General features: G+C 38.4%; 1 protein-coding gene across 2 annotated transcripts; it reads left to right on the forward strand.

Annotated features, from left to right (window-relative positions):
- The first annotated feature begins 2,008 nt into the window (after positions 1 to 2,008).
- ZC3H14 (zinc finger CCCH-type containing 14) lies at positions 2,009 to 27,750 on the forward strand. 2 transcript variants are annotated; one of them, XM_075503398.1, is made up of 17 exons: positions 2,009 to 2,166; positions 3,060 to 3,102; positions 6,389 to 6,503; positions 9,536 to 9,576; positions 9,940 to 10,135; positions 10,481 to 10,901; positions 12,828 to 12,988; positions 14,122 to 14,222; positions 16,932 to 17,087; positions 18,658 to 18,732; positions 19,197 to 19,353; positions 21,126 to 21,349; positions 23,490 to 23,610; positions 24,561 to 24,697; positions 25,765 to 25,859; positions 26,744 to 26,850; positions 27,489 to 27,750. In XM_075503398.1, exons 1-17 carry the CDS (start codon positions 2,131 to 2,133, stop codon positions 27,493 to 27,495), a joined length of 2,193 nt encoding a protein of 730 aa, XP_075359513.1. In that variant the 5' UTR covers positions 2,009 to 2,130; the 3' UTR covers positions 27,496 to 27,750. The 2 variants fall into 2 exon arrangements, with proteins under 2 accessions (XP_075359513.1, XP_075359514.1); XM_075503399.1 differs by lacking the exon at positions 3,060 to 3,102 and having other exon boundaries at positions 2,054 to 2,166; positions 27,489 to 27,749.
- Positions 27,751 to 27,828: the final 78 nt, after the last annotated feature.

Raw genomic sequence — 27,828 nt, forward strand, 5'->3', positions numbered from 1 at the left:
CATGTGACTCTTACAGCTGTTCTCTGAACAAATTCACTTTATTCATCACTTTATGTTTTGGCTCTGTGTCTGAAGCCTCCCTGTTTTTTCATCATTCCTTTTCTTATCTGTGAAAAAGCAAGAGATAGCTGGGTCTTTATGCATCATTACATATTTCTTGATGGTAGTGGAGAGAACGGAAGGTGCTAGAAAAATGAGCATACAATATGTCTGTTACATGCTTGAAGCCTAAAATTTCATGTTTGCAAGATTCATTTTTACTTATAAGGCACTGTAAAATGTTGAACCATGTTCTACTAAATAACTAATTAAGGTTATAGAATTAAGGTTATAGAATTTTCCTATTGGAAGAAAACAGGCAGTTTTCCTACACATAATGCGATGCTGAACTTGAAGCAATGAGCTCCTCTTATTCACAAAAGATAAATTTTTTTTAAACACAATATTTCTTTCTAAAGTAAATTCATTAGTTAGTTATGAAATAAGCTCAATTCCTATTTCTGTCTTTCAATAATTATTTTTCTCGTTCCAATAATAAAGTAATACAACTTATTTGAGATCTTAAGAGAGCAAAATGTGTCTCTTGAAGGTTAAAAAGGAATGTTGTAATTAAACTAATCTGTTGTATCTCACTGTAACACCAGTATATTATAAGTATAGTCAGGCAAACAGCTCGGATCATTAGCAATAATTAGTCTAAGCTATCTCTGTATGATGTTTGGTTTATATTAGGAGCAGTGATGCAGGAAGAGATTAATACAGCTGTTAACTACAACGCCTGGAGTTTATTTTACCCAGTGGCATTACTTGTAAAAGACTCTTTGTGTGTAGGCTGGGCTTTCTGTAATGTTACTAGTCACTAAATCAGCTGAAGCGAAGCTGGGACATTGGTACAAAAGATAAATGGTATGCCTCAACCATGACTTCTTTTCTGCTTGCTATTATCTGCCCTGTAGGGTTTTCTCCACATAGCTCTTCCTCCCTCTGCAGCTGATCCCTTGTAGCAGTAAGACTAGTAGATGCTGCAACACCTTTCTTAGGAAAAAAAAAAAATTAAAAAAAAAAGCATGTTGTTTTAAGTCTTCTTATCAGTCTAGTGTGGACTCGCAAAACTAAAATTCAATACTAAAATACTTTTATAGTATAGCTGTAGTATGGCACTAAAAGTTACTTTGATACTTTGTGTATTGCTATACCAGAATTTGTTTTTTAACAAATAGATATTTAAATCTTCAATTTTTGTAGAAAGAACGTTAATATTAAAATAACCTTGTAGTTAATCTTATGGTATTCATACTTATCCCAAGCCATGTGGCAGGACTTTGTAAACCAGTTTTACAAAAACCAGGAATTAAGAAAGAGGCAACTTAAAAAAAGCTGAATGTGACACTTGAGTAATTAAGAGTAGACCCTCTGACACACAACTATTTAGAAATATGCTAGAAGATACATTTATTTTCTTCACTCTAGGGCCAGACTCCTAAGGGTGCCACGGCTGCCTGGTGCTTGCAGAGCAAAACAGGCCGCAGCCGCGGGCTCAGAAGCGGTGTGCGGTGAGGGACGGCCCAGGGCGGCCGAGCCTCCCTGCCTGCCGGCCTCCCCGCTGGGGCTACGTGTCCCCCTTCTCCCCGCGGTCATCGCTTCAGGGGTGCGCCGACCCACCAGGCCGCCCTCGGGCCTGTGCCAGCTGCGGAGCCCGAGTGCTTACAGCACATACGGAGCACTAAGTTCGGTGTGCGCCAAGGAGCTGGCTGGGACAGCTGCTGGGAAAGGGGCAAGGAAGGACCCGGGGAGAAGACGGGGGTTGCTGAGGGGCGTCAGAGCGAGCTCAGGCACCTCTCACCTCTACGTTAGCGCCCAGCCGCCTGCCAGGCCGCACCTCACCGCACTCTCGCCGCCCCACCGCGGGGACCCCCGCGGCGGGGCAGGCGGGGCGAGGCGGCCGGCATGAGGGCGGCGCGGAGGCCCCGCCGCGGCCCGGCAGGGGGCGCCGCAGGCGGAGGCCGCGCACTCTCCGGCGCGGCGCTCCAGAGCCGGCGCGGCCTGCGGCGGGAGCGGAGCCGGGAGGCCGCGGTGGGAGGGGAGGGGGCACGGCACGGCGCGACGGGAAGGGACCGGGGCTGCGCGACCATGGAGATCGGCACCGAGATCAGCCGCAAGATCCGGGTGAGAGAGAAGCAGCCGGGTCGCTCCCTCACCACCCGCGGCACGGGCCTGACCCCGCTTGTGGCGGGCGGGCCCAGCCGATGGCGGAGGCGCCGGGCTCTCTCCGGCCTCCCCTCAGACGCGGGGGCGGCGGCGGCGCTACGGGCCCTTCACCGCCGAGCCCCCTTCCCCCGGCGGAAGGAAGCGGCGGGATGAACCCTCGGCCGGGCCGGGGTTACCGGGAGCTCCCGGCGGCGTGCGGCCTTCGGCCTCGGGGCTCCCCGGGGAGGGGTACGAACAGGAGAGTCATTGTTTTGGGAAGCGGAGTCGGGGTCTTACCGTACCCCGGAGGGCAGCAGCCATCTCTCCCCCGGAGTTTTCGCCCTGCAGCGGCCCGCCTGGGACGCAGGCCTGGAACCGGGGGCTGCCTGGGAGAGGGAGCAGCCGTAGCGGGGTGTTCTGGTGTGAGCCCCCGTTACCGTCAGGGCTTGTCAGCTGCTCCCACTCAGCAATCACAGGTTGAAAATCCTGGCAGTTTTTTTTCCTTGCTAAGCCCAGAATGACCTTTTATCAAAGCATCCGGGACTCGTTTTCTTTGCACCTTATGAGCCCGGATGGTCTGTGCTTAAAAAAGGACAGCTGGGACTTGGAGGTTGTCTGGTATACAATATACCAGGAACTGGTATATTGTAATTATGGTAGAAAGTGTGAGATTCCTGCCAGTTCTCGCTATTCTGCTGTCAGTCCCTCACTGTTACAGTATTTGTATCATGAGCAGTGGAGAATAGGAAAGTAACATGTTAAACCGACGTGTTCAAACAGGTAACGAGAAAACTTTGCTAAGCCTCCCACCGTTTTGCAGTTAGAAGTACTTTGTTGCTCCATCCCTTAAATGCTATTTCATTATTTTTTAGGGTGCTATAAAAGGAAAGTTGCAGGAGCTGGGGGCTTATGTTGGTAAGTTTTATCATGTGTTTAGCAATCTTTAGGTTCATTGTTGTTAGATAGGAAACAACCAGCTAGTTAATGGAAAAACATATTTACTTATTATTACTTGTGTTACTGTATACAGAGGCTTTAAGCATGAGATGAATTATCTGAAGTGCTGGACTAGTATGAAAGGAAAAGACTTACTTCACAAAATATGTATAGTCTAAGCATAAGAGGAGGCAGTACGTGGACACCCATGTATGAAGAACTAAAAGGAAATAACTAAAAGGCTAACAGTCTCCCCTTTCAAGGAGAAATGGTGGCAAGGGATTTGAAAGAAAAACAAACAATGATGTGTCTGTGAATATTTAAGGAAGTTTCTTTGAAGCACAAGGAGAAACAGAAAGTAAGATCCTTGCAAATATAACAGTAGTTACCTGTGACCACTCTGAGATGGAGTCAGTCTTTCTTAGGCATCTTTTCAACAGCCTTTTGAATTCAGGGCGAGCCGTTTGTGAAAATTAGGAGAAAGGATGTTACTATAAGACAGAGATAGGCTGACTGTTTTAGGAGGTGGAGAGGCCATGTCAGAAACATTATGTAGGACAAATATGCAAAATGTAAGAGTTTGACTGTTAAGGGAAAAACTAAGAGCTATGTTAAGTTAATGTTGATGAAACATATGTAACTGAATCTTAGAGGCAGGGTGAGATTTTATTTTGGATTGTGAGGAGAGAGATGTGAGCAGTGTGAATGTCTGCGTTTGGTGGGGTTTTCTTCCTGAATCCAGGAAAATGGATATTGCACTTAAGAGCAGCTGGTTTTTACAGCAGTAGAAGCTGATAACAACACAGTGTTCTGTTGGAAGCAGAATACCTCAGTCCTGCAACTGCGTTCTTGTCTGTGATACTTCTTGGATTTCCGGTGAAGGAAAGGAATTGAGAACATAGTTCAGTGATGCCATGAGTTGCAAGACCAAGTTCAAAGTTTGTAGTTTGATCTTGAATTCATCTTACTTCCTATTTAAAGGGGGCCATTGTATCTGTGGAATCAAAATGTATTGACTCCGTAGAAGAGAGTTACCTGCGAGCTGACGTTCTGAACTCCGCAGGTGCCAAGGAACCGTGTTTAGAATTTTTTCATTGTAAGGTTGTCTTTTTTCACCATCTCAAAAGTTGTATCTTTCAGTAACTCATTTTTGTTTTTTTACTGTCATTCCAGGTTTCAGTTTCTCAGTTCTTGATTCTTTGTCTGCTTTTTCCTGCAATTCTGAAAAAAATCGTTCTTATCTCTAATTCCAAGATGCTGGTAGAATACAAGTAATCTTTGATTCCAACTATGGCTGATTATTCTTTCTCTGTTTTTCTTTTCTTTCTGTTCTTCTTCTATATTCAGAAGGCAGTTCCCAAGATCAGCATACAATGTCTGCACTTTCTTCTCAGTCAGCTTGTGAACTTCTTTAAATAACTTTGTATTCTTTATTGCCAAGTCTGACTTCACTTGGCCTCTCTTTTGTTTTTAAACCACTGGTTCCAAATTTCTGTCGTTTTTCAGGTTTCTTTTCTTGACTAGAGTATTTTGGACAACTTTCCAAGTAATGTTTTTCAAAAACTCTCTATTTCTTCTTCTTAGGTAACTGGTAAAAATCGGTTCTCCCTTATTCTAGCCTCTGTGAGCAAGAACCATGCTTTTGTTTCTTTCTGTAACTGCTAGTTCTTTTCTTTCAAAAAGTCTTCTACAACCAGACGTGATGAAACTTATTTGTTGTGTAGAACTTGCAAAGGAAAAATTCATATCTGTGAAGCAAAATAAAGATAGTTAAATATTTATCAACTATCAAAATTTTCAAAAGGCATACAATTTTAAGTTGGCATAAGCCAGCACAGTCAGTGAGAGAAGCAGTAGTTGTTTTCTTTCTTTCTTTCCTTCTTCTATTGTTACAGGTAATTGTGCTAACTTATATTTTGATCTATACTTAAAGTATCTTCTTTACTTTATCACATGTTGAACCACCTGAGGAGCTGATCAGGTTTAAAAGTAGCGTGGCCAAAAAATAAAATTCATTCTGAATTCCTAGATCTGGGTATCCATCCATCTTGTGCAACTTGTAGTTTACATTTAAAAAAACCACACCAAAAAAAAGTTAGGGTTTAGGCTAGGAATGTGTTATGTTGGAACACTTGAATAGTGATAGTGGAGTGCAGGTACAATGTATGAATGTTATTTCTGTAGTCTAGGGTACAGATGAATTATTTACAAGGTACATAGAGAGGCATAGAAGAAAGGCCATTCCTTTGATTTGTATTTTGATTTCTATTTAAGATTTTTCATTTTTTAGGTCTTTTTAATGTTGTGTACAGACTTAACTTGATGAAATGAGTACGGCTATGTTAGTGCCTTGGTTCAAATTCACAATTTGAAGTGGATTTCCCAACTATCTTCACTTACTATTGTTATGTTCATGTCATGGAGTGGTATTGGAGAGCATGAGGGGTTTGATTAAACTAAATTGAAATATGTGCTCAAAAAGCATACCTAATGCCCTCGAGCAACATATGCACCATTCAGTCCTTCAGAGTAGATCAGAGCTAGGCCAAAGTAAAAAGCCCAAACCCTAAACTCCCCAAACCCTTAATGTATGAATGTCAGATTCTGAGTACCTTCCTATCCATTCTGATGAGTAGGTGTACCCTGTGTGAGCAGTCCAGCAGGGGAAGGGATTTCTCACTGTGTATGAAATTGCATACGTTGGGGAGTTAGAGAATCAGACTCTTGGGGTTGCTTTTGTTTTTTTTTTAAAGGCCTGATGTTCATTGTTTTTGTATGTGGAAAATCTGGAAGTTAATACAGTTTTGATTCTAAATGAATCACAAATCAGAAGGGGATATTTATCTGTTTGGCCTTCTAAACTAAAGGAAATTTGACTGGGATAAGGTGCTATATTTGACAATATTTGAAGTTATGAAAATTGTAGATGGTTGTTAGTGTTCAAGTAAAAGGATATAGGCAGCAGGGTGGCTTTTTTTTTATTTTGTCCTTTTTGTGTTTTATATACTCACTTTTTAAACACTTTGATCTTACCTTCAGCTTATGCTTTTGTGAAGTTGACGATCTTTTATTCCTCACTCATAGCTGAAACTTGTGTTGAACCTCAGAGGAAATGGAAGTCTTGTTAATTTGCTTACCTAATCCTCTGCCTGCAGAGTCATTATAGTAAACTGGAAAAAAAAATTCTGGTTACATGTTTAAGGATGTTTGCTATGTCTTTTATGATTTATTATACTTTCAAACAACATATTTCTCTTTCTATTAGATGAAGAGCTCCCTGATTATATTATGGTTATGGTGGCCAATAAGAAGAGTCAGGAGCAGATGACAGAAGACCTTTCCCTTTTCCTTGGAAACAACACTGTCAGGTTTACTGTCTGGTATGTTTGTTAGCTACTTGTCATACTTCTTACCAGTAATCAGGACTGCTTTCTATAACTGAAACCTGAGAATTTAAGAAGTTACTTATATTCCCATTGTGTAACTTACATTAATCAAAACTTTTACTTTGCAGGTCTAATAAGTAAATTATTTTTAGTCTGTCAACAGTTAGGCTATTGCAGTGATAATTAAGTGGCAAAGGACTGGGGGGCTTATATTCTTTGTTTGCTCATAAGTCCAGTCAGATTTTTGAATGAAGTGTGAAATGCTCAGGTAAGTGAGGGCCATATGTTGACTTAAAAAAAATTATTCCTGCAAAGCCCACTGTGAGCATGAGAGTGTTATTCACTGTAGTTAGATGTAAAATAGTTCTTCAAAGACAAACTTCTTTGCTTTTATGCTAATAGTGCTTCAGATTGCTGTTGTGCATGGGAATTACTATATCAGGACAGATGAGCAGTGGATCTAATTCTGTATACCGTCTTTGACAAGGCTTAGCACCAAATCCTTAGGTATTCCCACCTCTCAGGCTGTTTATTTATTACCACCACTCAGCTCTACAAAACAAAAGTAGAACCCCAGAATTATTGTGAGCAGGACAAATTAGCACCAGACAAACTCTTTTCTAAACTCCTGACAGTGTGGATTAATTTGTGCTATGCTGCATGACAGCCTTAGCCATTATATTTCTCATGCATTTTCTAATACTGAATTTGACTACAGTGTAAACCTTTAATTAACTCCATGTTTCAGAGCATCCAAACAGATATTTCACTCCAGAGATTTTTCTTGCTTTCAGAATTGTGTATTTTTTCAAGTTAATCTTATTTCTGAGTCTCTAACCTAATACAGTTTTACAGAACGTTATTTTGTTTTGTATATATTAGAGAATTACTACACTTTTTTCTGCTTTTTCAGCTTGCTTCCCTTGGAGTTTTCATACTGACTTTCATACTGGTTACATTCACTTCCAGTATTTCTTCTATGTGATTAGTCAAGTTCCACTTTATTTGGTTAGGAGCTTTTATGCTATTAAATAGCAGAGAGAAACATTTTAGAAGTTGGGTATGTTATGAAACCATAAACATTGACAAAAAGTGAAAATTAGTTCCAGCTATTACAATTCACTGTATTAACCATTTAAACTGATGGATTTCCATGTGACAGTGTTACTTGTATAGATGTAATTTCAGTTTGCTTTCAAAGTTTTCAATTTTTTCCCAGCGTTTGTCAAAAATATAAGAAAGGAGTGCAATTAAGCATGCATCCCTTTTTTTTAAAAGTACACAGGCATTTATGTTCTTAATTCCCTCTTGTGGTCTGCCTAGGCAAAACTTTTGGGTTTCGCTGTATCAGTAAGTCACGCAGTTGTCTTTCTTATAGTAGTTTTGGGAATCATTTAGACAAATTAGTGATTTTTACAAGTTGATGAGGGTAATAATAATGGCAATAAGAAATAGCACAATAATATGTATCAGAAAACACTTCTATGGCTTTGTAAATGAAACTAAAACTTTATTGAAAAAATAATAAAGATGTAGAGAAAGCAAATTTCAGCAGGGAAGAGAAATCAAGATTTTTTTATATATATATATATTTAGAACTGGATATCAACTATATGTAGATATTATACCTCCTGCTGGTTTTGATACATGCTTAAATTCTAAATATAATGAGTCTTTTATTCTCAATTCAGTATCCACATTCACTTATAAATACAAATTCAATTTCAGAGTGCTTTATCAGGTAACGAAGTAGGTATTGGTTAAAAGAATGATGGAAAAGAAGACAAGATGAAACCTATGCAATAAGCTGTAAAAGGAGTGGTGGAAAAAAGTTAAATAGCATTGTAGTTGGGAGGTTTATATGCTTTTATTTCTTTTAAAGGCAACCCAGAATGTTTACATTCTTAAGCATTGGGTCTCTGGCTAAAGACAATACTCAACAAGGTCTGCCTTCCTTGGTTTGTCTCTGTAGCTGGTAATTCAGGGTCATCTAGCAAAAGTTTCACAGCAATTCTGTGGCAGACCTGGCAGTCCTGCTGGCTGGCCAACGCTTCTTAGTCTGAACCAAGCGTGAGGTCACAGTTACCTGGAGGTCAGTGTGAAAACTGATATGCATCAGCAGAGCTCAGCTGACGAAACTTTTAAGAGTGTTCTAGTGAAAACTCACAAGGAGGTTTGAGAAGCCTTCCTTATACTTACATGCAGTCTTACTTTTCCCAGTTTTCAATGTTTTTGTTCCTTAACTCCTTTCTAATACTCAGTCTAAATTATGGAGGTGTCCATGATCAGGTTTGAATTCCAAGTAGGATATGTATGTAAGTGTTGGGATTTTTTTTCCTTTTTTTTTTTTCCTTTCTTTTCACTGTAATGTGTGTTTATTTTTAAACAGCATTATTTTATAGCCTTTTGATTTCCTGTATTACTTCAGCTTGGTGCCTTTTTCACAGGCAAACAGCAAATTTTGTACCTCGCTGAAATGGTTTTGCTCACCAACATGTCTCAAAGAATATTGTTGGTATACACAAAGTATGCTGGAAGAATCCTGAGTATGTTAAGTGCTGTGAATTGTATGTTGTTTAGGTTTGTATTTACAATTATGTTTAACTTTGCTGTGTAATTAAAGTTACATATACGAAGTAAAATTTTCAGCTATATTTTAGGCTTCTAACCTAGGTTTTTTGAATCGCTCCTTTTGAAGACACTTAACTCACACTATCAGTTTTAGTGAAACAGTGGAAAGTACTGGCTTTAATTAGGTAAACCAATTAAATGCTACAAGTAGATGATATGATGAATAGCCTACCTGCATGTATGAAGACTCACTGGAGGCAAGATACTTAAAGCCTCCCTTTTGAGGTTAAACATACATCAGCTGGTGGAAAATGAAATCTTAGATAAACGAGATGCTTGTTATAGGGGGGGAAAGGCAGTTGGTTTCTGAAAGATTATTATTCTGAATGTAAGTTAAATTCTTTTATTTCTCCTTTTTCTCTTTTGCTTCCTTCCCTGTCCCCCATCTATTTCAGGCTCCATGGTGTTTTGGATAAGCTGCGATCTGTGACTACTGGTAAGTAGAGAATCAATTTTGAGTGAAAGTTAAGTTTATCTCTTCTGTGTAGTGTTGTGTGTCTAAAGAGTTTCAAAAAAGATCTTAGCTGACTGTTTTGTTAATTTTCAGTTTATATGGTCTTTTGGGTCCTGACTCTTCAGAATATTGCTTTATATTTTGAGATAAAGAGTTTATTTCTGAGTCCAGAATTTATTTCTGGGTGTTTCTGGTTGATGTTTTCAGCTGAAATAGCTGAAACAAGCTGAAAGCTTGTGTTTTCAGATCTGCGCAATGTCTTGTTTGCAGTTTCTTAGCTACAGTTACTGCAAAATCTGTATTGCTGTGCTTTGATGTAAAAATGAAAGGTACCTGTCTCCACAGAACCAACTAGTGTAAAATCTTCAGAATCTAATATCTTCGAGAGCAACCTTCCTTCCAGCAAAAGCAGTTCATGTGTGAGTGATGAGAGGAGGCGTGAGGATATCTTGCCACCTCTTGCAGTTTCCAGCACTCGGACTGAAAGAAATGACTCAAGAGTTTCAACTAGCTCACAGGAACAAAGGAACACTGCTTCACGGTAAAGCTTCTGGTTACTTACTAACACATGTTCAGACATTAGTAGTTGTGTGACTGTAGTAGTCATTCTGAAGAGCACAGATACTTGAAAGATCAAAGTAATTTTGAAGAGTAAAGCATTGCTACAATTGGTTGCATAAAAAACGTTAAATCAGGAATTCAGTTCCATTTCTTTAAGCAACAGATGGGCTTAGATTAATTAACCAAACTAAAAATAGCAATCAGTTATTATAAACAATTATATCTTAATGATTCTTCCCTGCTGGCTTTGTTTAAAAGACAGTTCTCATTTTCCAGAAGTCTATTTGCAGATGAGTTAATAGTTGGCAATTTCTTATTTTATCAGGCAGTCTTGTGAAGATGGTTCTGCATCCCGCTTAACATCTACAGTCAAGCCTTTGAGGGAATTGTCACCTTCTGAAGCTGTAATTGACATTAAACCTGAACCAGATGATCTAATTGATGAAGACCTAAACTTCGTGCAGGAGAATCCTTTGTCACGGAAGAAACCTATTGTAACTGTAACTTACGGTTCTTCTCGTCCTTCTGCTGAAATCTACCGACCACCAGCTAGCAGGAGTGCAGATGGCAACATACACGTGCACAGATTGTCACAGCAGGGTAACTTACAGGGGAGCCGGCAGTTAGACACGCAAAGCTGCAGGTCTTTGGAAACAGGCCAGCTGTGCAATCCAGAAGCATTTGGCAGCTTAGCAGAAAGTTACAGACCCACCTCCAAACTTAGTGCTGATAAAGTAGGCAGTGAGGTTAGTATGATGTAAACTATTGCGATATTTTACACTTGCTAGGAACCTAAATTGCTATGTACACTTCCAGTAAAATCTTGACCTCAGAGAAATTGAAGGACTTCTGTCACTGATACCAGTCGGTTTGGGATTTCATTCTTTGGGTCCACTGATAAAAAGAGATTGCATAGTTTAACATCATCACCTGACAGGTTGCTGCATCTCAGAGTTAATTAGCTTGTACATCTTCATGCCATATTGAGTTGGGTTAGCACATTGTTATGATGGGTTAGCACATTGTTATGATGCACATGATGAATCAGAAATAATAATTTTGATCTCTAGATCATTGGAACAGCATGATCTTCCATAAGTGCTATGTAAATCTCCAGCTTCACATAGTTCTGTAAATCGGTATTTTTTGGATGCTGTTTATTTGTACCTGTGCTAGATATACATTAGTCTCTAAAGCCCAGATATGTTGCTTATTAGGATTATTATTATTATTATTATGCTATTTAGAACCATGGCATTTAAGAACTCTTTGGGATGGGTGTTGTACAAGGACAAACTAAAAGGTGATTGCTGCCCTACATACTTTGGAGGCCAGACTAAGCCAGGCAGGGTGATAGTCCTAGCTGATAGTTTTAAGACTATCCTTATGAATCAGCTAAGAGCCCTTTGTGAGAGGAATGAAGATTGTTATGGCTGCTAATGTTGTCATGAAGCAGAAATTTTACATACTTTGTATTCCAAGTGCATCTGTGTTTGTTACTGCTTATATAGTTCTCTGTCTTTGCTACTATTTAGTTCTGTGTAAAGGACAATTAATTTTATTCAGAAATCTAGAATGCTTTACAAAGATATGTGCTGATGTCTTTGTTTTTCAAGATGGGGAAGTGAGAATGAGAATATAGTGATTTGTTTAAGGCTGTACATAAGTCATTGATGAATGACAGTCACATCTCTCCTTGGAAATGTTAGAAGAAGGTCTTGTGATAATTTTCCTCCATTACTATTTCATGAATAATGTCCAGAAGAGGGCTATTTCAGGAGTGTTTCTTAGAACTGTGGACCTTTGCTGTATTCTACCTTCTCTTAGACAAGTTTTTGTGCTTTGGGAAGTTTTACCTTTACAAAGGTCATTTCTGTATGTATTGGGTTCTTTACTGTATCAGTCTTCTGTGTCGGTGTGGTCCAGGTCCATCCCTTAGGATATTTCTTTCTCCTTGGAGGATATAGGATCATTTAAAGCGTACTGTGTACAAACCTGGCATCCGGATGCCTCGCTGTGCTCCTGTGTAGTTCAGTGCTGAGTGATGGTTCCTACAGGAATTATTGACGTGTGCTTTCTCCTATGCTTTCATGCAGCCTAGCATTTAAATTTGTTAGTACCAATTGCGCTGTGGTGGTGGTAAGTGGCTATGTCAAGAACAAGGACCTTGCACTGCCTAAACTGGACCATCCTGGCTCTGCATAGCTCTATTAGCTCCTTTGGAATATGTCAGCTTGCTAGAAATTAATCCTTACACTAATCTGAAATTAGAGTTGATACAGAGGAGAAAGTAATTCATACTGATTTCACTCTTCTCTATCAGACTTTCAACAGGTGCATCTTGAAGGGTGGTATGAATTTCTTTGGAAAACCCTGCTTTTTCTGTAGATGTTGGATAAATTGTCTGTACTTTAGACTTTTTTCTTCTCCTTTTCTAAATGTTATTTACACTTACATTTTTAATGAGATGTTTCGGTGTAAATATGTCTCATTTCATATTCTCTAGTGCTGTCACCTGTTTCTGCCGACAGTACAGTAGATCTAGACTCATGCAACTTGAATGGAAGTTCTCCATCTTCTGGCTATAGGTAGAATTGCAATATTTTCTCTGCTGGCTTATTAATACATGCTTTATGCTAAATTAATTGTTTTGGCTGCTCTGTTTGTTGTAGGAAGAAAGCTCCAGGAAGAGACGGTTGCCTGTTGTAAGCTCAGTAGTCAAAGTGAAAAAGTTCTGTAATGATGGGGAAGATGAGGAGGAGGAGGAAGACTATGGATTGCGAACAGGAAGCATCTCCAGCAGTGTGTCTGTACCTGCAAAGCCAGAAAGAAGGTATTTAAGGTCTCGGTGATTCTGTGTGGTTTCCAGAATGAATTTAATGAACAAAAACTTTGAAAGTGAAAGTTGGGGAAAACTGTTTGCAGTTTTTAAAATTGGCAGACAAAATTCAGTAAGTAATTTTTATATTTTTTTTGTACTATCCCACAACTCCGTGGGTGACATGTCTGTTTATACCCCCTTTTTTCCTCTGATTTTGTAACCCGTTTTTATTATTGTGCATAAGCTGCAATGGAATGTGAAATTTTACACTATTTGGGAAGTTTACTGGCAAAAGACTGTTAATGTTGGCATGTTTCAGACCAGGTATGTAATGTTGTAAACTAATTTTCCAGGAGTTTTAATTGCTTTGTTTTTATTTCGGGAATAGTTTTCAAACCAATTATCACTTGTTCTTTAAGGTGTTTTTAACTTTTCAAAAGATTTGAGAGGTTTTTCCTTTTTTTTTCCTGCTCCCTAATTCTGTCTGAATGTCCAGGTGTTAGGCAAAGTACCTCAATGGTTTGTATCTGATTTTCAACAATAAGAGAAAGAACATTTAAACTATGGAAGAGATGGTTCTACTAGTCTACAGTGCTAGCTTGTATAAGATTTGGTTTAAGCTAATACACTTTATTGAATTTATCTTCAGCGCCACAGCACATTTGTCTGATTTAAACTTCCTTATTGTTGATGTTCAAAAACAAACAGAAAGCATTTTTTTTTTTTTACAACTAATATGTTTTTGATAGAGTAAGTTTTCAGCTGGATCTTGCTCCCCGGGGCAGCTGCATAATTACTAGTGCCAACACAAATGTAGCAACAGGCATGTGAGGGGCAGAGGTGGGAGGAAATGAATGGCAGAGTTTGTGCCTTTCAGATGCAGCATGGTTTTATAGCAGCTTAAGCTGCGAGGTGAAAGCACGCCTCTGGACTTCCATTTTTGAGAGCATTTTGTGGATCCCCATCTACTCAGAGAACAGATTAACAAGATGAAAACAAATATAGATAAAGTGCTTTTAGATTATGATTTTTTTCTATCAGTATTATGCATAACTGTGTTGACCTGTTGAAATATCTGTGTTTAACATGGATACAGTTTCTGTTGCAATTCATGTACAATTCGTTATTTTTTTTATCTCCCTTAGACCTTCATTGCCACCCTCAAAACAGGCCAATAAGAATTTAATACTGAAAGCAATCTCTGAAGCACAGGAATCGGTTACAAAAACAACCAATTATTCCACTGGTAATTAGCATTATTTTTGTTTGTGCTAAGCTATAATATTTCCAAGTTCTGTTTTATAAATCCAAGCTAAAGATAGCACTTAGAGAGAAAACAGAATGTTAAATAGCTCATGTCAGTGATACACATAAGGGATTTTCCATGTCCTGTGAACATTACTTTAATCTTCAGTGATGAATTATGAAAGCATAAACAAGAGAGGAAAGAGTTGTTTAAAATATATTAATCAAGCTAGTAAGTCTGTAAAGTGCATAGAGACAAAATGGAAGTGCCAGAAGTTTTCTGAAGTTAATAGTTGCCAAGGAGAAAGTGTTCAGTATTAGGCAGGTTGTTTGATCTAATTGGTTGCTCTTTTTTCCCTTTCTGCACTCTCTTCCTTCTTTCTGAGAGAGGAGGAGAAAAAAGCCAAACAGCAAAAAATCAAAATGCACTGGATATAGGTAACAGAAGTGCAAAATAACAAGCAACATACTGATTGATATATCAGCATATATTGTCTTTAAACAGTGAGGCTGCAATTTTAGTTCAGTGGTTTTAGGTATTGAGTTGCAGTTGATACAACAACTGAGCAGTTGCCTGTGTGCAGGCATTCAGTTCTCCTAGTTAGGAGAAACTTCTGCTGAAGAAGGGCAAATCCAACTGTTACCTATGTGCTTTCATTTCATTGGGTAGTAATAAATCTAGTGTTGTCAGCAGGAAGCATTGCGCATTGCCAGGGAGGCAACATTCACTAAACTACTTAAACCGTGACTTTTATGCCATCTGGAGCAAGACTGAAAGCTATCCAAAATCTCTTGCCTGCTGTCTCTCAAAACCTGCAAACTAACTGTAAGAAACCCCTATCTTCCTTCTACATTAACATATTTACAAAATGGTCATTGTGAACTTCTTCCCTGTCTTCTCGTTGTTACTTGTATTTTCAAGGTTGCACAGGTGCTGATAAGTAGATCTAAAGGCATGAAATGTGTATGGAGTTTTCTGTGTTCAAAGGCTCATGAATTGGAGGAGATGTCTGTGCATGTTAGAAGTGGGATATAGAGTGAGCTGGTTTTAAAAATTGATGGATGACTAATAAAGATTGTTTCCAAACTTAGAATTGAAGACAAATTAACTAATAATAGTTCTAGTAAACTATTGAATTGCTTGACTACTTACAAAATATATTTCATACAGTAAATGAACTTCTAAAAGGAAATTATCTTCTTCATTAATAGCAAATAATGTAAGTGCCTCCCAAGCATTAAGAGCTTGTCTTCATTCTAGATGTTAAGCAGAATGAACAGTTTGTTAAGAAAAGAGGTGGGAGCACAGATACTCCTACGTTCTGATGCCAGTTATCCAGCAAGGAGTGTTTATGGTGGAAAAAGCAGCAACACAGGGAACAGTACTTTGAGGTGATGTAGGAAGCTCTTTCCTGTGTACATAGCAATATGGCAGGAAATAGAACATAGTCAGAAAATTTTAAAATTAATTAAAACTATTGATTTTTAATAGTGGTGATCTTGTAGTTTGGCTTACCAACATGAGAATATTTCAGTGGACAGACCAAAAAGCACCACTTTGTGGTTTAATACAGAGGTGAATTTTAATACAGAGGTGAATTTGTGAATTTTATCTGAAGTACCATGCAGGTTCTTCCATGTCAGAGTTAATATTTCATGTATTTTTTTAAAGTATTTTGAATGGAATATCGAAATAAACTAATTTGAAATATATAGGTAAAACAAAATGGTAAGATCGTAAATGATAAATCCAGTACTGAGCAGTACCTTTTACTTGTATGTGTCAGAAGTTGAGTGCTGATGTGATATTCAGCCAAGGGAAGAATATGCTTAGCTTTTCACAACCAGTTCTGATGGTCTTAGCAGAAGCCAAGTAAAGAAGTCAACCTGTCATCCTGCTACCCCCAAATTCCATGCTATAACTGTCTGAAAGGAGGCCTACAACTATCTGAAAGGAGGTTGTAGTGAGGTGGGTGTCAGTCTCTTTTCCCAAGTAACAAGCCACAGGACAAGAGGAAACAGCCTCAGGTTGCGCCAGGGGAAGCTTTGATTGGATATTAGGAAATTTTTCTTCACTGAAAGGGTTGTCAGGCATTGGAACAGGCTGCCCAGGGAAGTGGTTGAGTCACCATCCCTGGAGGTATTTAAAAGATGTGTAGATGAGGGACATGGTTTAGTGGTGGACTAGGCAGTGTTAGGTTAACGGTTGGATTTGATGATCTTAAAGGTCTTTTCCAACCTAAACGATTCTATGATTCTGCTGTCATCAAGTTTTATATTCTGTTTGCAAGCACCTTAGCACAGGGTAGCTGGCACTGTATGAAAAGTACACATTGATAATCCATGATTGTTTATATGAAAGGTGGAATGAAAAGTAATTTCAATACCATGAGAAAGTACCAAGTTAATTATGTGTAGAAGTGGATGAATGAATACTTTGCTGATGTCACTAATCCTTATGCTGTTTTGTCATATGAGTAGATGTTCTGAGGTGCCACTCATAGAGTGCTCTATGCACATGCACAAATGTGCTTTCACACTAAGAATTTTACAGGTGGCTAAAGATGATTTTTGTGGAGACACATGCTTGGGATTTTGTGTGTGTGTGTGTAAGAATTTATTAGAGTTATTTTAGGACCATATGTAAAAATAATACTGTTGTGTGATTGGGTTGTATGTAAATGATTTACCATTGTCTCTTTATTTAAAGTTCCACAGAAACAGACTGTTCCAGTTGCACCAAGAACTCGAATTAGCCCAGAAGAATCTCAGTTAGAAGTAATCCATGTGCAAAACAGACTGCCTGCTCTGAGTTCTCAGCTTCAAGTAGAAGAGCCGAAGGAGCAGACAGTTGAAGGAATTCAAGGTCATCTGATAATGTTCTTTTAAAATTTGTATCAGGGAATGTCACTTTACAACAGGCTGAGCAGAGCAGAGCAAAGAAATGCTTGTAATTTTTAAGTCAGCAGCCAAAGTTGCATGTGGAAATGCCCTGAAAATCAAGAAGCTTTCTAAACCATGGCTGTAAGATACATACATACATATATGCATATATACACACCCACCCACCCAGTCCTCCACCCACCCATCAGAGGAATTAATCAGTAAGCAAAGGGTGGTATAGCATTCTGGTATATCACTGAAGAATAATTTTGCATAAGCAAATGCAATAAGCAAATGTATCCATTTATATTGGGATAACTTCTCTTTTCCCATCCTTTGCATTTTTTCCTTAATATCTTGTAGGAGTAATTCTGTCACGAAGCTTATGTGAGAGAGTGACCATACTCTACATTTGGAATAATTTTGCAGCATATGAAGTATTAAAAGATTCTTTCTGACATATTGTTACCACACAAATAGTTCTAATGGGTTGGGTTTTTGTGTGTGTGTGTAAATATTTGAGTACTATATTCGCTGTTACAGGACAGCTGATACCAGGATAACTGTGTGAACAGTAAGCTTTGTTTTTACTTCTGTTAGGAAACTCCTGAAGAAAAATGGCATAACATTTAAAGGCAATCAAAGTGTCTTTTCAGCATGATTTTGTTACAAAGAAGAAGTGTGTGTGTGTCTGTGTTAGTTACAAGGAATCATAGAAGTAAGACGGTGGAAAGACACTTCTGTAAGAAGAAGTTAGTTTACTCTTGCTAAGTGTTTAGATTGTTGAGTAAAATTTGGTTGGAGTAAGATCTTTGTTACATCAGCTCACAGTCACTGTTAAGGAATGGTAAACATTCATTATTAAAGAAAAAAATATTTTTTCAGTCTCTCATTTCTCATATAAATGCATTTGGAATCTTTCTGCCAACATAAAATAGTTAAAATTGTACCTGTAAAGTATGTAAGAAGAAGCTTTATCAGTCTCTAAATTAATGTACAGAAAAGATTTATGCTAAATATTTTTGCTCTTTTGCCATTGAAATGGAAATGACAGCTTGCTTAGCAAACGTACAGAAAGCAAAATAAATTTTTCAAACCGTAAGTCAAATGTAGAACAGTGCTACTCTGATTTGTTTCACCTCTTTTAAGAAGACCATAAAGTAGTCCCTTGTAGTTAGCTGCTTCCTGTGTGTGTGTTCTCTGAATAGTCAACACTTCTACAAACGAGGAGGAAGAACTTGGTCTTTATAAGCTGCCATACTCACAGACCTAGTTTGTACTGAGCAATGATTATGGGAAAGACTAGAGTCTTTCAGTATTTAGATTTTGCCATGCCATCTGGCTGGAGAAAACTTGTTACTGTTTCCGAAACAATGAGAAAGGGGTTCATAACAATGAGAATGGCTTCTTTTTGTTAGAATTGTGGAGGTTTTTGTTGTTTTTTTTTTTTTTTTTTTTAATCAAAGGAATTAGAAGAGTATGCTTCAGGTCTTTAATCTGTAGTTTCCTTTTGACATGCAGTACAATATGCTTCTAATTACTGTTTTTTTTAGGAGCTGAACAAAAGGAGCTCTCATCTCGGCTCCAGACTGATCCTGTGATTGAAGATACCTTGCAAGTGACTCAAGGTTAAGTCTTGTGATTTTTTATTCCTAAATAAAAATTGCTAGTTTTCAAATTGAACACTACTGGTCAGTGAATGTTAAAATATAACTTCCTTTTCAATTAATTATACTGATTTCTAGTATTTTCTAGTTTCTACATTTCTAAGGAATAAAAGTGTTACATCAGTAGGTATTTAACGCCTAAGAGATTTTGGGGGTGTGTGGACGCCCTTCAGTGCTGTTTTGGCACAGCCATTCCAGTAACAAAGTTTCCTGGTCTGGCCTAATATGGCCTATGGCTCCTGTTGATCCACTTCTCTGGAATAAGCAAGGAAGTAAAAATGTTTTCTGGAAGCTACTAGTAAGAAATTAAAATAAAATTAGCTTATCAGCCATGTAAATTGATATTACAAAATATGCTATAAGTTAAGAGTACAACTACAACCTTATTTTTTTCTCTTTTCTATGTAATTTTTCTTCCAATTCAGATTACTATGATACAGAATCTATGGTCCATACAGATACAAGGTCATTTATCCTGAAGAAGCCCAAGTTATCTGAGGAAATACTGCCGCAGAATCAGCAATTGGGAAAGAGGGCTACAGAGGCAATACGAGTACTCTCGGGACGTCTAATACAGACACGGTAAAAAGTTATTACTTTTAGGACTGTTAATAGAATGCTTGTTTGTGGTTTAGATGGAATCATTCAGTCATACTTGGGCTTTGTCAGTCCAGTCAGGATCTGTGACATCATGGAAAATGGACTGACATTGAATAGCAGATTTAAAAAAGCAGGGGCAAAAAAACTCCCAGAAATCCTTCTAAATTGACAGTAATTCCCAGGGTCAACTGTAGCTTGAGCATGTCTTTGATTTGCAAGAAAGAAGGAACTGAAAAGCACTGCTCTTTTTTGTCATAGCTGCTCTGATTTCTGAAATCTTAGTTAAGTAATAATTTTGCTTAAATTGCCTCTAGTTTTACACCTCATTCACGCTGAGATTACATTTCTTAAGAAATGTCTTTTAACACAATATTGAGTATGGTGGATCGTGAGCTCTCAGTGCTGGAGGGAAGACAGCATGTTCTGCATGCAGGTAGCTCAATACCCATAAGCCAACAAACAGTTAAGTGGCATGTGGAACGAGTGATTTAAGGCTCCTTACTGGTGAGTTTGGCCAAGAGAAGTTTAAAGTTCATGTCAGCTTCAAGTGATGTGTTGTGGGTGTGTTTTCATTTCCCCAAAGGAACAATGGCCAGTGCACAGTCATTTTCTTAACTTGTTAAAGGCCTTGATAGTTCCTGCTACTGAACAGTTTTATGTCTCTTACCTGTTAGAGTTAAGAACCACTGAGAACAATGTGATGTACTTCATCACTGTGGGCTGCTGTGCTTGAGAAACTGTTAATGTTTCCTTTCCATGAGTGGCTTTAAACAGCCTGTGTTAATTAAAAATAAAACCAACAATGAACAAACAAACCGAAAAGTATAACCTAGCAATGTCACGGTTGAAAACTGTGACTGTGCTACAGGAGAGTGGTAAATTTTTGCGTGTGAATAGATCAGTTTATGACTGCTTGAACTTTAAAATTCTGGCTAGTGATGTTTTTAATGTGTTGTTTTTCTCTCTTCTTAAAGGCATTCTACACTGTAGTTGCTTTTAGCCTAATTTCATAGAGAAACAAAGTTTATACTATCACTGTTTGTCAGAGTAAGAACTCCATAGTGCATTTCCAAATATTTAGAATCACATGCTGTTCAGGAAGTCCCTTGGGTGAAATGGGTGGGACAGTGGAAGAGTGGAGAAATGCATGCGTCCCCTGTTTTTATATATTGCTTCTTTTATCCATGTTGACTACTATCAGATAGGGGATACTAGGCCAGACTGATCTTTCGATCAGGCTGAGCATCAAAGTTCTCAGTGTCAGTATTTCAATTCTCTCTTCCTAGCCCTAAAAACTTTTACACCCACTGTTTCATAATGTGCTGTTCAGTATTTTTGAGGAGACACCCGTTTTGTGTGTTAAAAGGTTCGTGATTCCAAGAATGGTATTTACCCTCACTTTTTTGTCTCAAAACTGTAAATTCCTCAAAAGATTAATGACTTTCCTTTATTTAACTGTGTCCGTAAGTGAACTTTTGGATCTATCTGTTGAGCAGAATGCAACAAACTGAAAGGTATCTGCCAAATTCTCTGTTGTATGCCATTGAAAGCTGTATTTCTTATTAGTGCTTCAGAGAGACTGGAAGGCAAACTGTTAATTGGAGTATATTATTAGTAGTATTAAAAGAAGGTTTGTTACTGCGTGACTCTCCATAGATTAGGTTGTACTACTTTTAGCTACTAGTGCAACTCACTTTTACTCAAACCTCTGGAGTCAGAAAAATCAATTTTTACTACTTTTCTTTGTTTGATAGAGACCAGCTTGCACAGCCAGAGAAACCTGCTAGCCCCAAGTTCATCGTGACACTGGATGGCGTGCCCAGCCCACCAGGGTACCTTTCTGATCAAGAAGAGGAAGATATGTGTATAACTGAAGGATTAAAGCCAGTTACCCAAAATATGTGTGCCAGCAAAGGATTAAAAGGCCTTCGAGCACAGCAGATGCAAATTGTAACCAGGCAGCTAGAGAGCTGTGATGGTAATTATGCTTACAAACAGGATCTAACATTAATGTGGTGGTTTGATTGTGGATAGAACTCTCGGATATATAATTCTTAAGAAATCAAAATGATGGTGTTTATTCCTGAAATTAGAACATTCTTTAGGCAAATGAAATGTGGTAGTTCAGTGGAGTCATATCTTTGGAAGCCCTTATCTTGATAAACTAGAGCAATACAGCACATAGGTAATTCTCCACACATCTCAGTACTGGTGAAACTTGTTTTTTTCTTTTGAAAATGTAGTTTGTCCTCATTGCCAGAAATCTGCACTTCTTGTTGACCCGTTATCATTTGTCCCCGTGCTGATGGACAAGAGATTTTATGACGAACGTTTTGCCATGCCTTGAACTTTAAAAAATAAATCATTTGGTGTTAATGTTTCTGTCTAGATTTGTGATATCAAAAGGAGCCCATTAAGTATAAGGTGTTGGTAGAGTCAAGTTGCTAGAGTCTCTGAAAGCAGAACTTAAACAGTGTATGATTTTACTTGAACATTATATATTCAGGATACCTTTTGACTCATGTGGGAAATTGCTTGCTGAAGCCTATGTTTGAATTGTTTAGAATGCTGAAACGGTGATGAAAAATATAGAGGATATTGTTTTGTCATAGACATGTTGAGTACTTGCCTTAAGGTCATGCTTGGATTCATTTTTTTTTTTTAGTTTTCTTATGAAAAGACCTTTATTTTCCATAATAGCAGTGCACCCAAATTTTCTGAACTAAATAAAGAATAGTATTTGATGCTATACAGAGAACTTAAATTTCATGGATGCAGCTGTCAATGTATAATGCAATTATGAGAGAACCATGGGGGAAAAGCAAAAAATCTTTTAAGTCCATGTCCTTTCAGTCCCACTGGCTTCAGAAGTACTACTCATATCAGGCAGCCTTAAAGAAGAAAGGAATGTTATATATCCATTGGCACACTTTTACTAGTACAATGAAATATATATTAGAGTACGACCCTTGCAAATCTGTGCTTTTACTAGCGTAATCTCCTTCATACTCCTTACTAAAGCTCTTTGGTACAGGAGGGTGTCACTGATATAGTTATATCTCTATTAGGGATTCTTACTTGATTAGCTATGTTAGCCAGAAGTAGCACGGGTGTGACTAAAGTTCACACAGAATCGGGTCAGTGTGGAAGTGATTTGTACAAGCGATGTGGTTTTACGATAGGATAGCATTATTGGGCTTCGGTGCATTGCAAGGAGAAGGCATAAATGAGGCTGAGGGTGGAATGAAGCTGGAGCAAGTGTGTCACTAGTGAGGTTAAAGAGATAAATCTAGCAGTCTTGGAAAGCCTTTAAAAGCCAAAGGTTCAGGCAGATTTGGGAAAATAAGACAACAGTGAAGGTATATGCTTAATTGCCTGAATTTGCAGAATGAGGTTTTAGAAATAATGTTAAATAGGAGAAAGTCAAAGTCTCAGGTTCCTGTAAGAGTAGTGAAGATATTGAATGTTTCAGCTTGGAATTTCTTAAAATACTTTTTGGATTGGAGTCTGAAGTGAGGTAACTGAAGTGAATGTGGTATCTGTCTGAGCAAATTACCTGAAAGTGGTTCTTTTTCAGTGTGTGTCCCCATACTAATAAATCGTATCTGATTAGTGTAAAAATTGATTTTTTACTTTATCTCTTGAAATAATTTTCTAGGCCAAAAATATCTTGGAGAAAGGAAGCACAGCTATTATTAACACATGGCTCAGCAGAACAGTTGTAACTAAGGTTCAGCTGAAGAATCTTGTCTTGTCTGATCAAGATGTGGTCTGTTTGACTTTCACACCTCAGTTTGGATTTATGAAGAAAATTAATTTATTTTGCTTGTAAACAGTGCAAGTTTGATGTTTTATCATCAAAAGGCAGCTGTCAGTCCAATATTATGACTTCTTTCACTTTGTAGTTTTGGAAATTTTCTTCAGATAATATGATTGTACATAAATCTTTACTGTCACGACTTTTTTGATTAATAGAGGCTTATCAAGAATTGGGTTAAAAGGAGAAAGTGAATAGGAAATACTGTGAATTTCAATTATGCTATATTGTGTAAGCCAAATTGCATATAGAATCATAAAGGTCCCAGCTTGGTTGTTTTTCTTTTTTCTTGCCTTCCTAGTGGATATGGAACAGTTAAATGTGCTGCAAAAACAGGAGAAGGTGCTTGAGCGCTGCAAGTACTGGCCTGCCTGTAAAAATGGAGATGAATGTGTGTACCATCACCCCACACTACCTTGCAAGTGAGTAGTGCAAAGCTCATCCGCTTGACCTGTTATTTTTATTTTTATTTCAGTGCTACAAATTTCCCTTCTGTGTTGGTAAATATTCCAAGGCAGTGTAAGTCTGTTAGGGTAGGGATCGCAGCTAGATTATTACACTGTAATTTCTTCTGTTTTCCTCCCATCTACCATGTGTCAGAATACAGTGATGGTTTTAATAAGTAGAGCCACAGCTGTGCGCATGCAGAAGAAAGCTTAGTTTAGCATACAGGCTGGTGTTTCTGCGTTGCTTAGAGATGTGGGAATTGGTGTCTTCTTAAAACAAGAGGCACTCTTCTCCTAGCTGTCAAAATGCTTTTGAACACGGTAGGGTACCATTACATGGAAATGTAGTAATTTTTTAGTTGAAAGCAAAGGCTAATTCTTGAATGTGTGCTGTACCTTTGCCTTCTCTTCCACAACCAGCAACAGTCTAGAAAAATAATTTCTGTTTCAAGATAAACGTTACCAGATTGGGTAGCTTCATTTACTCAGACATTTGAATTTTCTTTTAAAATCCAACATAACTAAATTTAAAATAACACTTTCTCTTCAGTATATGAACCATATTACCTAGTTAGTTCTGTGCCCCTCTGTGCAAAGGTCTGAATTCACAGGGCCTTCGCTGCTCTGCATTGCACACTGAGAATAATGTGTCTTAGCTTGCACTAAGTAGCTTGCTACCAAACTCCACCGAGTGTGAGGTAGTTATTTACTGCATGTACAGAGTGTCCACAGGGAAAATGAATACAGATCTGTTCGTGTATGGCTAGTACACTGCACCCACATGCCCTGCTTTGGAAGTAACTAACACACGTGGGCAAGCCCTGTTGTAGTTCTGGCTTTCTGTGATATTCTGGCTTTCGTGCGCAACAGCTGCTTGGGGATTTTGCTCCGAGTATGGACTTACGACTTAATTTCTTTTCCCTCAGAGTTTTTCCTAACTGCAAATTTGCTGACAAATGCTTGTTCATCCATCCAAACTGTAAATACGATGCAAAGTGCACTAAGCCAGACTGTCCTTACACTCATGCCAGTCGACGAACCCCCCATCCACCTCCGAAACCAGGTGAGCGCCTCTTGTTTTTCTGAGCTTTAAATGAAAGTGCTGAAGGGAAAACAGTGTATTTGGAAGCAGAAACTGACAGTGGTGAAACAGTAATTTTTTGCTTGATTTGACTTAATGTTCTTTCAACTCTTAATGCTAGATGAAGAATAATAATCCAGTGTTACTGCAAAAACTGTTATCAGAAAAATCCCTGGACGCTTTTATGCAAGAGTCCGTATGAAATCTATGCAAGGCCAAAGTGGTGACTTGCACAAGCAGCCCCTTCCTCTGGAGGGATTAGCCAGCATTGCAGTTTTACTCAAATTTGTTTCTTACATTGGATACATGTTGTACCAAGAGCTTGTGACACAAATTGAAAACAGAGCTTTCTGTCTTTGTAGGAACACTTTTTTTTTTTTAATGACACTGTAGGGGTTAACTTTATGTAATGATGAGATGGCTTTCAGGGATGAGGTTACCCAGTGAAGGCAATAGCTGTGTTTGGATTACAGGCTGGTATTCCTGAGCCTTTGAGCAGTGCCAAGGTGGAGGGCCTTTACTCCACTGAAGTCATGATCTTTAGGAAGTCGTTTAGCCCTTAGTCCTAGTACGATGCAGTTTTGTTACTTTGCCAGAAGGCAGAGTACAATGTGCTTATCTCCTGTATCAATTCCAGCAGCTCCTGTGTGTTCCTGGAAAATGCAGTGCCTGTGCTTTTCAGTCCGGTTAGCTTAAACTCTAACAGGCTTGCTGCTGTCTAAATTTTAATTTCTGGTAGGCAGAATGTCTCTGCCTACCAGAATCTCTGCTTAATTTGTTGCAATCATTGCCATGACCATGGTACCTTCTGTCCTGAAATGGTGAAGAACCGAGACTAATGATTACCCGATAGTCTTGTTCTACCCCAGGATGAGATCCACTTAGTGTGTTGTGATATGCTTCCCATATTTCTTGCAGAACTTTGGTGTATTATAAAATGTAATTTTTTGCAGAAGGATTGATATATTTAAGTTTGTGTGGAACTATATTAAAAAAGCAGTTTATTCTGATCCAGGCTCACTTCCTGTTCTTTTCTTTTCTACTGTTAGCACCATTACCCACGCCGTCTATATCTTCCAGCAGTCCGCTGTGCAAGTTTTTTCCTGCTTGTAAGAAAATGGAATGTCCATTTTACCACCCAAAAGTAAGAGTTATCTCCTATCTCTTCCCTTCCTTGCTAGAAAGATACTTGAAATATGTTACTTGGAGTCAGGCAATGTCACTAGCATTTAACATTTTTTGCTTTTACTTTTTGGATTTTAACTTTAGCTCAGAAACAGAATATGCAAAAGCAGTTCTTTCTACCAGGTGCTTCTGGGGAGTTTCAAGCAGGCAGACAGCCAGAGCCCTTGTCAAAGATCTGCCCAGCCAGGATGCTGGGGGCAGAGGAGGAGGACATCTTGTAGCCTTGTCATAGTTTAAGCAGCACAAGCCTGTATGGAAGGAATAAGTTTCAGACTCTTGACTCTTCCCTCAGATGTGCTGCAATATACAAGAACTTTAAAGATTGCCCAGTTACCTTGGAGTATATTAACGTAATTTACATAGTACAAGAGTTTATAACTTGGGTACTTCTGTTTGTAGAATTGTGTCCTTGCATGTCCTTATGCCAGTAAGTTTAGTGCTTTTTCAAGACCTGAGAATGCTGAAATGCACTGGGTCCCCAGGACTCTGTTCCCAGATACTGTTAGCCAGATACTCTGGCTTTTCTGCTGTCTTTCAGATAATGCTGTGTCACGCTCCTAACTCGTACACACAGATCAATTGAAACTAAACTCTGTAAACCCTTAAAAGCAAAGGAACAGTCAGTGCAGTGGCAGTTTTGGAGCACCTAACTCTTAATTAGAGGATTTCCCTCTGTTATTGGGTTGAACTGATTGCACTAGTCTATGTAGCTGTTGATTCAGTTATCTATCAGATACGTCATTCAGGATTACAAATTTGCATGTAACACGTTCTGGGTTAGCTTGTTCAGGAGTTCAGCCAGCCAGCTTTAAGTAGCCTCTCCTGAAATGCTTTCATTTTTAGCATTGTAGATTTAATACCCAGTGTACAAGACCAGACTGCACTTTTTACCATCCAACTATTGCTGTACCTCCACGCCATGCCTTGAAATGGACTCGAACTCAAACCAGGTGAGATAAAATTTAAAGTATTTTTCTTGGTTAGGTTTAGAGTGTATGTTGTGACTTAGGTCACAAATGTAATTTTACTCACAGGAGTAATGTGTGTGCAATGAACAATGTATAAAGAAACATACCTGTTATAGGCATCTTTCGTTTTAAAAGAACTCTGTACTGTTTTGTTTTTAGTAGTATAAACATTAACTAATGGGATGCAACACTGAAAAACAAGTGCCCTGCAGCAAGGATATGGCAGAGTCACTGGAATCCTGACCCGGACATGTTGTGTTTACCGAGTTTTATTTGAATAAAGCTGAAAATCCAACATCAGCTCTTCTTTACCGTTGTTTTATCTTGTGTACAAGTTGTCTTTTCCACAAAATGTTCAGATGTTTCTCGGCGTGTTTCTGGCAGAACAGCTCATTCCTGTCATCTATCCATGATTTCATAAACCGGTAGCAAACTTCCCAAAGCTGCAGTCACTGGTCTGTCTTAAAGACAGTCAAATCACTTGAGCCTTTCCACTCCAGCTAATCTCATCTGCAGAGGTCTTCATCACTACAGGGGTAGGCTGCAAATCAGTTCTCAAATCATCTCTACAGACTGGTAGGATTGTTACTGACGTGAATTGTTTTTCTCTTTCCCCTCAGTGAATGATTATGATACACCTTGGGACTGAACTTTGCCTCCTTTGGACAGTAGCGGAAAGGAAGATTAGCCACCAGGGGCACAGGATGTTAGAAAAATTCATGCATTTTGAACTTTTAATACACGTTGTTTTCATAAAATGAAGTTGATTGCATACTTGAAATGTCTCTAATTTTCCAAGTTTGTAAGTTTGAGCAATTTTACATTTTTTTTACACTGTAAGAAGAAAATGTCTGTGTAAGAAAAGTTTTACTTTAAATTCCATTAAAAACTTTCAAAGCACATTTTGTGTTCTACTTGGGTAATGTTTCTTGCTTAAGATTAGGTGTGTTGAAGTAAGTG

Source organism: Mycteria americana, chromosome 5 (genome assembly GCF_035582795.1).
Source record: "Mycteria americana isolate JAX WOST 10 ecotype Jacksonville Zoo and Gardens chromosome 5, USCA_MyAme_1.0, whole genome shotgun sequence".
In the NCBI taxonomy this organism is placed as follows: Eukaryota; Metazoa; Chordata; class Aves; order Ciconiiformes; family Ciconiidae; genus Mycteria; species Mycteria americana.